Below are 11,667 nucleotides of genomic sequence, written 5' to 3' on the forward strand. Positions count from 1 at the left end.
GGACATTTACAATAAATCTTATGCCTGCTTTGATAAGCCTTTTACAATTTGTCTCCTATAAATGCCATTTAATTGTCCTACTTTGGGAATATTTTTAGTAAAAAGAAAACAAACAAACAAAAACTAATAAATGCATCTTTTTTATATTACAAGCTTTTTTTAGCCCCATCCCATGGTCTTCCTCAGCATGTAGAATTTGCTCATTTGTCATGGATACAGATCTGCTGACAGTTTGACCCAAAGTCTAACTTTAAACCCTGAAAATTTTAGTATTACAAAACAATACCAGCTCAAGGTCCATTTTTCTTTCTTCAACTCTTTAACTCTCAAATAATAAGCACCAGCCTGAGATCTTCCATCGGAATATCCTTAAATTTGAGGCAGACAGCCCCATCTGCTGACAAAGACCATGTCATGCTACTTTTATTCAGCTTATAAGTGTAAAAGTCCAGAGATAAAAGAACATTCGTTATAAAACTTCTGTCTTTACAAACATAAGTAGGTAGATGTGTGTACAAGCAAAAACAACAGAAATACGAAGCAGCTTCCTCAGTTTCTTTGGTTTCAGATTCAAACTGCACTTCTGAAGACTAGATGCTATCCAAGATGGAGAGAAACCTTTCTGCACGTGCACATTGGAAGTCCAGCTCCTTATTTTTCTGCACAGACACAAAAACCCTGTGTGTTGTTGTGTCAGTAACGTCAGTCATCTCAACAGAAAAAGAAGGGCATCCAGAGGAAGGATCTCATGGCTGTCCCGGCTGCTATGCCAGCCAGTAATCCCAGACAAACACTCTCAGCTACTCCATCGAAAGGGTCCCTCTGAACAACCACCTGGTGGGTTCCTGAAACACAAGTAATGCAGAAACATGTAACTTTAGTATTCTGGCTCTCATGTTTGACAAATAAGAATTAGTACACAACAATACAAGAGTTAGTTTATATTCCAGATACAACTTATGATGAAGATGTCGTGTGTTGGGGCTGTGCGGTGGTGTCGTGGCTGGCCCAGCAATAAGGTCGCTGGTTTCAAGCCTCAACTTGGAAGGAGGGGATTCAAACAGGGCCTTTCTGTGTGGAGTTTGCATTTTGCTCTTGTGTATGTGTTCTCTCCAAAGACTTACATGTGTGGGTGGTTTGTGATGGACTGGCGACCTGTCCAAGGTCCTGATTGTGGGATAGGCTCCCATTCCCTTGCGACCCTGAACTGGACTAAGTGGTTTAGAAAATGAAAATCTTGTGTTTTCAGTTTCAGTGTGCTACATAAACACAAACCTCACCGAGAGGTCGATGGAGGAAACTGAGCTTGCACCTGGACCACTGCACAGTTAATGACATACTGACACATTACATGAATTACTGTTAGTCTTTTAGCAGACTAAATCCTTATAAATGTTTGTTCCCAAATGCAAAAACTGCAACTGATATTATTAAAGAAAATTACAGACTTTTAGCCCTTTAATGCTCTATGTATTAGATTTGCAGTTTCTACAAATACAAACTTTGATAAAAACCCTGTTGTACACAATCTGATACTTGCCTTCTGCCCCTGGTGGATACAACAGCAACACAATTATACACTACAATAATTTTCACATTTCACACAGTAATAAACAGTAAATATACAAAAATATTTTTATTCATTGTTTTTTTTTTTACAATTTGGTAAAAGGGCCAAATAAAGACTTCAGACTAATGAAATTAGACTTTTCTCCCTATTTTTTCTTGGGTCAGGCTTTAAAGGGTTAAGGAATTAGAAACAAAGTCATTTTAAGATAAAAGGTTTGTCAATTTATTGAAACTGAATTAAACTGAAGATCCCCAGAAGAAACAGTCCCATCCAACTATCGGCTGATAACCTGTCTCTCCACAACATGGCAGCTCCTGTTGGGCATCACAGCAGCTAAGATAAGTGGCACATGAATCAGTACATGACAGAGACACAAAGGCACTGGTAAAGGTACCAGAGGAGCCAAACACCAGCTGCTGGTTGTCAGAACTGTCACCCAAGACTGCAAGACCAGACAGATAAACCTGTGCACTGCCTGGATTCTTTACCAGAAATCTTATGACTCAGTGCCACATACATGAATCCTGGAATGCCTGAAGCTGTGTAAGATCAATAACAATCTAAGAGCCTTGATTGCAAACACAATGAGGCTGTGGCAGACAACCCTTGAGGCCAACTTAGAGCCGATTGCACAAGTCTCTATCCAGTGTGGATTATACCAAAAGCGTTGCTCTGTCCCCGCTGCTTGTTCTGCATAGCCTGAACCCCCTGAGCCAATTAATCAATTAACAAGTCTGGCTATGGCTACCGACTAAGGAGTGGGGCCACCATCAGTCACCTCCTCTACATGGATAACATCAAGCTATACACTAAGTGTGAGCAAGACATTGACTCAATGATCCACACCACCATCTACAGCAGGGACGTCGGAATGTCATTCGGACTGGAGAAATGTGGCTGGATGGTAAAAGAAAGGGAAGGTATTCCATACAGAGGGCATTACACTCCCACAGGGCAGAATAACAGATGTTGAGGAGAGCTAGTACTTTGGCATACCACAAGCAAATGGCAACCATGAAGAAGCCACAAGGAAAACTGCCACAACCAAATATCTGCAACAAGTAGTCCTAAGAAGTCAGCTCAATGGCAAGGACAAGATCCAGACAACTAACAACTATGCCCTGCCAGTAATAATAAGCTGGCCAAAGGAGGAAGTTCAGACCATAGATGTTAAAACATGAAAGCTGTTCACCATGCATGGAGGGTTCCACCCCAAATCCAGTGTCCAAAGGCTGTACAATAAGCGCAAAGAGGGAGAACAAGGACTAGTGAGCATCGGGGCCACTATCCAAGATGAAACATCCAAGCTCCATGAGTACATCAGGAGGATGGCCCCAAGGGATGAAGCACTGAGTGAATGCCTCAGACAATGGAACCTGGAGGAGAATGAAATGGAGGAACCATCATGGAAGGACAAGCCCCTGCATGGGATGTACGACTGACAGATAGCTGAAGTGGCAGATGTGAACAGATCCTACCAATGGCTGGAGAGGGCTGGACTGAAGGACAGCACAGAGGCGCTAACAGCAGCACAGGAGCAAGCCTTGAGTACCAGGGCAATAGAGGTCCAGATCTACCACACCAGGCAGGACCGCAGGTGCAGGCTGTGCAAAGAGCCTGAAACAATCCAGCACCTCACAGCAGGGTGCAAGATACTGGTAGGCAAAGAATACATGGAACGCCATAACCAAGTAGCCGGCTAAGATCCTGTGGGACTTCCAGATAAAGACCGACAAAATGGTGGTGACCAACCAACCAGACATTGTGATCATGGATAAGCAGCAAAGAAAAGTCATAGTGATGGATGTAGCTATTCCCAACTATGGAAATGTCAGGGAAAAGAAACACGAGAAACTGGAGAAATACCAAGGAGTCAAGGAGCACTGGGGGCTGTGTCCCCCACACTGGAGAAGTGGCCCCAACAGATACCTGGAGAACCATCAGAAATCTTCATCTTCATTCTTCCTTCTTTTATGAACTGGTTTTTATATGAGCTCAGTTATTATAAATGGGACTAATGTGGATCATATAATGGATTTGTTTTAATCAGATTATAATTATTTGTAATTGCTGGTATTGTTTAATTAATTAATTAACAAAATTAGACTTTATTTTGTTGCTTTAAACTCTAAATAATTGTCACTGTTTTATTAACACAACTCTTTATTTTATATTTTAGCAAAGATGTATTTTAAAACTCTTTTTTCTACATTTTAATTTTCTTAAATCTCTTTAGAAAATTATTTCTGTGCTCTCAGTAGACTCAACATTTTATTTCTTCTTTTTTTTTAATCAAAGCTTGTTTGCAGATGGGATCTGGGTACTAAAAATTAACTTGCTATAAAATTAGGAAAATTAGTGCATATTTTATTGTTATTGGAGTTATATTGTTCAGCATGGAGTAAAAGAATTCATTACTATTTAAAACAGCTCATAATAAGAGCACTCATTAGCCCAAATCCACATCTCCACATTTGAATTTGATTACTGGAGGAGCAGATGTGTTGGAGTCAACAAAAAAACTGTATGAATGTCCTGAATTTTTAGAGGAAGATGAGACGTTTCTCTCTCGCTGTCATTGTGTTTTATGACTGAATCATTGATGCTTTGCTCTTAACAAGCTGTAGAAACTTTCTTGTGATAGAAACTTAAAATGACTCTTCATATATATAAACCGGTGTTTGCTCTCACAATCATTTTCCACTCATTCAGTTTGCCTCAGGTGGACTTTATAAGAAGCAGAACCATCTCATGATCCATTGAGGAAGTACGATGCACCAGAGCTGACACCGATCGGCTTAACTTCCCTATCCCAAAATGATGACATGAAATTAGAAAAATCAACTTGAAAAATGAAGGTAACAAACCTGGTCCTGCTCCAGGTGTGATGTAGACAGTGTGATAGCCGTTCAGTGGAACAGGCTGGTAGGAGTCGTCATACGGGTCATAAGTAAACACCTGCACAGGGAAAACTCTGATTATAGCATCTGGGATAGAAAGCGTTCACTGATCAGCTCATACAGAAGAACCGAGGACTCACCGGGTTTCTTCTGGTGTCGAGCAGAGTCAGTTTCCACGCTCTGAAAAAGAAAAGACAAGGAATGAGGAGCTCATGGAAGGCTGTAAATTACCTGCTGGGTGATATGTGAGTAACCTACAGAGATTCATCTTCACTGTTAGCACACAGGTTGAGTGTGGATCCATCTCTGAGGTGAATCACGATGAGATTCTCCCTGGGATTAGTCTCTGGTGGAGCCACACCTGCACACAGAAACCAGATCTTCTTGCTTCTTGTGTGGCAGTAGATGTTATAGTTACAAGGTGAATAAATATTACATATCAGTCAACTACAGAGGGGGAAAAACAGAGGAAATGTAAAAAAAAAAAATCAAGAAAGCTTTATATTTACTTTACAAATAAAGCTTAAATTAAATAAAATGAAGAAGAATTTAGTTGTTTTGTAGAAAAGTTTTTAACTTTGATTGAAAGCAGAGCTGCAGGTTTCCAGAAACTGAACACTGCCTCTCCACGTTTAGTTCAGACCCTGGTAACAGGAAGTAGACCTGACTTTGAGGACCTGTGGGATCTGGCTGGCTCATAACGAACCAGAAGATCGTGAGTGTAGTTCTATGATCCACATTTATGGTCTTGGTGAGGCCTGGAGCAGTGAAGTTCTGAATCTACAGCTGTCTGACCGACTTTAAGGGCTGCTGTCCTGCAGGTTTTAGGATGTTTTCCTGCTCCAACAGACCTGATTCAGATCAAATGGATCTATGATCTTGTTGCTAAGTTCTGCACAATGACCCATGCCTTTCAGTCAGGTGTGTTGAAGCTGGGAAACATCTAAAACCTGCAGGACAGCGGCCCTCGAAGACCAGAGTTTGAGATCACTGTTTTAGGGAGACCTGCAAGGACAGTGTTACAGTAGTCTAGTTCAGTTTTTCTCAGTCCCACTGCCCAGCATGTTTCAGAGGTTACCCTACTTTAACACACCTGCCACTTCATGAGGAAGTTCATTAATCTGAATCAGGTGTGTTGGAGCAGGGACACATCTAAAACATGCAGGGTAGTGATCCTGAGGACCTGGAATGAGAAACACTGGTCTAGTCTGCTAAGGATAAATGCATAAATCCTGCTGAGTCATCGGTCCTTTAATCCTCCATGGTCTTAAAGTGATAACAGGCCGACTTCACAACTGTCTTAATGTGATGTTGAAATCCAGGTCTGAGTCCAGGACTACTCTCAGACTTCTGGCTTGATTGTCAGTTTTAACTGAGCTGACTTTTAATCTTTCTTCTTTGGCTCCAAAAACTATTATTTCAGTTTTGTCTTCATTTAACTGAAGGAAGTCCTGGAACATCCAAACTGTACTTTGATCAATGCGTCTGATCGGGCTGCAGTCCGAAGCAGATGGAGGCAACTCTGATCCTTGTGAACTGCAGTCCTGCAAGTTTTAGATGTTTCCCTGTTTCAACACCTGATTCAAATGAATGAGTCAGTGAGCAGAATTTGAGCAGCTGTTGATGCATTTAATTACAATCAGATGTGTTTGAGCAGGAAAACATCTAAAACCTGCAGGACTGCACTTTCCTAAGACTGGAGTTGTCTCCCCCTAGTCTTTAATCTGGATTGTAGTTTCACTTCTCAGCTGTCAGGACAAAATAAAAAATAATATGATTCTTACTTGTTGTAACTTGAGGTAAATATGTCATTTGATTAACAACAACATGACCAAGTCAAAATGCAGAAGCAGTGTGTGACGAACTTAATCCACCCTCTGCTTCTATATTAAGGAATAAAGGAAGCAACCAGTTCATCAGTGAGAGCGAGCACTTCGATAAAAGCGGAAATTTGCAGGCTAACTGCTCTGAAACTGTCTCATTCATCAGGTCAATAATCCCAAACACATCAGCAAACCTACAACAGAAGGTGTTGACATGGGCCAGTAAAAGTCCAGACCTCATCCGGACTGAGATGCTCTGCTGGACCTTCAGAGAGCTGCAGAAACCAGAGCTGCAAACTTGAATGAACTGAAGCAACGTTGGAAAGAAGAGTGGAGCAAAATTCCTCCACAACTATATGAGAGCCAGAAAACAACTGCTTTATGTTTCACTGCTAAAGGTGCTGACTCATGGTGTAATTCACCTCATTTTCAGACCTGGAAGTTGTTTTATGTCCTGATATGATCCAGTTTAAAGAGGATAAACGTTCTTTCCATGACTGTACATATCCATTCTGTCTTAAAGTCACCAGATCAGTTTTATATTAATTAATTTTTTTTTTTTTTTTTTATTGCAGTCCTTTAATTTTTTCTTTACCTTTTGGTTTAATGGACTCAGGAACAGCCTGAACAACATTGTTAAGATGAGTTTAAAGTTAACTGGTGGCAAACAGAGAGATGTGAGTTGACTGGGAGACAAAGGTGTAAAAGAAGGCCATCACCATCACATCATGCACTAAGAAAAACAAATCAATTCTCCAAATCATTTATTCCCTTAATTATTCTGACAGTGGTCTTTGAATTAACTGATATCTTATCTGAACTTAAATCCATCTTGCTGTGTATTTATTATTATTTTACTTAGTTTTTATGTATTTTTTGTTTTTACTAATCTTTTTGCTGGTGTGGACGTAGACTGTCATTTTGTTGTGTTTACTGACTGGATATGTTAAGTGGATGGGGGTAAGCTGCTAATGAATTTCACTTTGGGATCAATAATGTTGTGTGAATGTGTACCTCCACATTCCAGGCCGGACCGCACGTCGATGCACGTCGTCTTGAGACGGATGCGTTGCTCCAACTCTCGCCTGCTGTCGCTCTTATAGAAGCAAAGACTCCCGTCCACCCAGAGGTCGCACCAGTTCAGCTTCCAGCGCTTCAGGACGGTAGCTGGATGGGAGACGCATGTCAGACCAACACTGGTGGAAAAATCTAGTATTCCCAAAGTTTATTCCTCTTTATTTGCAGGTGTTTAAGAACAACAATACAGTTTTTTGTCTTCTCATTAAGACTAGTAATTTGTGTGTGGGGGGGGGGGTTTGTAGTTGTGCTTTCAGATGCAGACACATCCCCATTGATGATCCTTGGTAAGCCACTTAAGAGACATGGCCAAGGACGATTAATGGGATTATAAGTTACAAAGGCTGAAGTTTCGTAACAGGCACAGCTTTTGCTTTCCAGAACAGTCTCCATGTTTAGTCTAAAATTCAGGCATGAAAACAAGCTGAATTCATGCAGAAGACTCAATCAAGTCAAGCATTTTCCACAATATGAGGAGAAAAAACCCTGAAAAATAGCATCTGCTGTAAGTTGTTCTGTTTTTAGCCCAGACTGTCATCAGGGTTCTATATGAGGTGAGGAATCTTCTTTAGGAAAATGTTTCCATTGTTTGATCAAACAAGTCTGAAAATATGCTGAAATTCCAGCTGCAGATGTGTTGGTTAGCCTGTAGCTTAGCAGCTAGCACAAACTGAGTTTCCATCAGTGTTTTAAAATTAATTCGACAAATCCTGATGAGTGTAAATTATTCGACTTTTCAAGAGTGTGATTCTGCAAGAAACATCAGAATTAGAGTTTTAATGGAGCGTAGTTTATTGTAAAGTTTGCTTCTTTTTTAAAAGGAAAATGGTCATTTCTTTTAAGATTTCTACATTTCTAGTTTTCTCTGCTCATTTCACTGAATGACGAAGGAAAAGCAACAGCTGGGGAGCTGGACGGTTTACAGGCCAGGTGTGGAAGCCACACCTGCATGTCATTCCACCTCTGTCCTTTTATCTCGTTTTATCTGCTTTCTACGCATAAATGGCAAAAAAATAACATCATAAATAGACAAAAAATTAAAAATAAACGTCTTTTTCATGTTCACTATGTCAAATATTCTGATTTTTTATTCCATTTTCTTGTAAACTTGTCTTAGAAACTGAACCCTGTTTGCTTTTTACATCCATTTATCCAAAAACATAGTAAAACATTTTACTAACGGTAGATTAAAAACAGCTCAACCTGAGTTTGCATTCTCAATATAAAAATGGAAGTTCTCGTCAAACAGACCAAAGATATTTCTTTACTCACTCTGTCTCCACAACCAGCCTGACCTCAGCAGCGCCATGCTTCTCAGCTTTTGCTATTTCAGGGCTTTTAAAAACACAGGAGCAGAAGAAGAAAAATTTTTGCTGTTTTAAAGGTGGTCCAGAACCAGGCTGCAGACTTCTTGTCTGTGTTCCCTCAGAGAGGAGGTGGAAGATTAATCTGGACTGGGACTGACTCACAGGATCCTTCTGGATTAGGAGACCACGCCCTCCTGTCCAGCTTCATCCCTCCCTCCCTCTGGATTGGCGTCTTGTCCTGAATCTCTCATCGTGCATCATCCTTGTTTATCTGCTTCAACACTTTAATGTTTTTACAGTACACTCGTGTGAACCTGCGCCGCTGATTTGTGTTGAATTATGTTTAACAAGCTAATCCCCGTACAGAGATAACAACATGAAGACTGATCTAATAATAGTTCCCAGGTCAGTTATGAGAGTCTTCCCAGGGAGCCTGACTTCATTTCCTTTTATAGCTGAGAGAAACTGCTGGTCTCAGCTGAGTCACCAGGTTACAGTGAAGAGCATTTTATCATTTACAAATTGTTTTATTATTCAATTTAATTAGAACTCATTTAATTATAATCAGTTTAAATGAATAGATCTTTATTCAATATATAATATATTTTAATTTAATTTAATTACATTTGACTTGTTTTGATCGTATTAATGGTTTCTTTATTTAGACTATGCTTATTTATTTATTTAATTTATTTATTTATTTATAGATATATGTTTTGTGATTGTGTCAGTCAGGCACCAGAACTTTTCTCCCATTGTTTCAGTTTTTCTGTGAAAATATTCTCTACTTTTTACTGGTAAGTAGTAAAATCAGGAAATCCTGATTTGTTTTACAGCTTATTATTGACACATTCAGAAAATGGACATTGAATGTACTTTGAGGGCATATTTAACAAGGTCGCAGTCTTGGTTTGTGAAGTAAACAAGATTAGACGGTGGATGAAGAGCGGCTAAAGTCACAGTTAAAGCTCGTAGAAACAGCATCAGTTTTAAGGCATGGAGTCCAGCTTGGCATGGCAGAAAAGATTTGTTAAGTTTTTCATGAGCACAACCCACATTCTCATCCACCAAAGAGAAATGAACAGGCTTTTCCAACAAGAAATATTGTTACAATAAAGAATTATCCATCAAACACTAGTTTATTAATTTTTCTTTATATGGCACAACTCATAAAGCAACACAATGTGCTGTAATATAAAGCAAAAACAGTTCAAATTAGTTTGAAAATGAATATTTGGGCCGAGCAGCTTTGTTCTGCAATGCAGTCTGAAGAATAAAGACCAGTTTTCTGTTGTTTCTTTACTTCAAGAATAGTTCTCCAGGATCCTTGAATAACTTTTCAAAACTCTTCTCTGGATGTGTTGGTCTTATGTTCTGTTCTCTGTCCAGATGATCCCACAGTGCTTCAGTAATGTTAAGGTCCGGGTCCCTCCATCAGATCTGTTTCCATTGATCTTTGGTCCAGTTTTTGTGTCATGTTACAGACTTCAGCCTTTTCTTGCTGTTTCCCTTCCTTAAGAATGGCTTCTTGACAGCCACGTTTCCATGGAGACCATTGCTGATTAGGCTACAGCGAAAGTAGATGGATTAACTACGTAAAAACAGATGTATCTCTCAGGTCCTGGTTCAGATCTTTGCTTGATTTGTTCCCATTTCAAGTTTCAAGTTGTTTATTTGTCACATGCATGATGGGGGGGGTTGGAGGGTGGTGAGGGTGAGTGTTGTACCCATTTCTTCAGGACATCTCTCTTTCAATGCCAGCCAATGCCCAAATAAAAATATAAGGATAAAGGGCTGGCTCAACATTTTGGCACAGTTCTGAATTTGAGTTTTTCCTGTTGTTTATTAAAAAAAAATATAAGTAATAGTCACTATTTCCATGTTCTTTTTTTTATGAAAAAAAAGAAGAAGGATGAACTTATATCAGGTGCAGACAAATGAACAAATAACATTACTGCCCCCTGGTGGCAGCACGTGGCAGGTGCCATCTACTGCATCACTGCTGGACTATGTCACATTTTAAAGGTCTGAACAAAATAAATTAAAAATCAGATTTATTGCTTAAAAAAGTACAAACAAAAATGGATGAGAATCAAAACTGCATAGTTTGTTATCATGTGTTTTATACAACAATCCAAGATCTGTGTTCCCATCTAAAAATTCTTGTTCTTAATTACATGTTTAGAAAATGAGTGTGAATTTACAGTGATATTAAACAAAAATGTTTACATTCATACACACTTATTTATAAATAAGTGTGTGGGAATATGAACTTTATAGAACATTTATATAGATGAATGTGAATTTATAAAGATTTTCATATCTTGTCAGAATTTACTTCAATTGGGTTTAATACTTTTTTCTGTGATAACCAGAATGAATTTGAATCACTAGGCAAATATCATCTTGAACGTTTCCAGAGGTTGCTGTGTAGTTAATTAATTAATTTTATTTTATTGTATAGTTTTTATTTTTTTACAGAATCTATTTATGTATTAATCATAGTTTTGAACGTTACAACAAGTTTTAATTTTATTTATTTATTTATAATTTTATATATTGTCTTCTTATTTACACTAAATGTCTTTTTTTATTTAATCATTGTCTTGAATTTTAACCACAAGTTACGTTTTTAATTATTTATTTTAAAACATTATAGAACATCCCTTAGAACATCCATTATAGAAACCTTAGGGCACCGTGAAAAATAAGCATGAATTAAAAACAGAATGTGATCATTAAATATGCATTTATATCCTGTATTTAGTTTAAAATCGCCTGGAGCGGAGTCACGTCCAAGAACTACATTTATATTTCATTTTTTTACTTCATTTAACTTTTGTTTATTTTTTATATTACTTCCAGAACATTTTTGTTTGTAGTAAGAGGACAAGGAGATGAAAAAAATCAAATAAAGAAGGAAAAGTAAACCGTGCCATTCAGTGCCATTAGTGCCGTTTAAATTACGTCACTTCCTGTAAAGGGGGCGT

At 38.6% G+C, this 11,667-nt stretch overlaps 1 protein-coding gene across 1 annotated transcript; it reads right to left on the reverse strand.

Annotated features, from left to right (window-relative positions):
* plekhb1 (pleckstrin homology domain containing B1) lies at positions 1–8,778 on the reverse strand. Its single transcript, XM_042007772.1, has 6 exons — positions 8,643–8,778; positions 7,308–7,460; positions 4,729–4,831; positions 4,611–4,650; positions 4,438–4,528; positions 1–845 (listed from the first exon to the last, which is right to left on the reverse strand). The coding sequence occupies exons 1-6, from the start codon at positions 8,677–8,679 to the stop codon at positions 712–714; spliced, it is 558 nt and encodes a 185-aa protein (XP_041863706.1). The 5' UTR covers positions 8,680–8,778; the 3' UTR covers positions 1–711.
* Between the last annotated feature and the right edge of the window lie 2,889 nt (positions 8,779–11,667).

This window comes from Melanotaenia boesemani, chromosome 15, assembly GCF_017639745.1.
Source record: "Melanotaenia boesemani isolate fMelBoe1 chromosome 15, fMelBoe1.pri, whole genome shotgun sequence".
NCBI classification, from domain to species: domain Eukaryota; kingdom Metazoa; phylum Chordata; class Actinopteri; order Atheriniformes; family Melanotaeniidae; genus Melanotaenia; species Melanotaenia boesemani.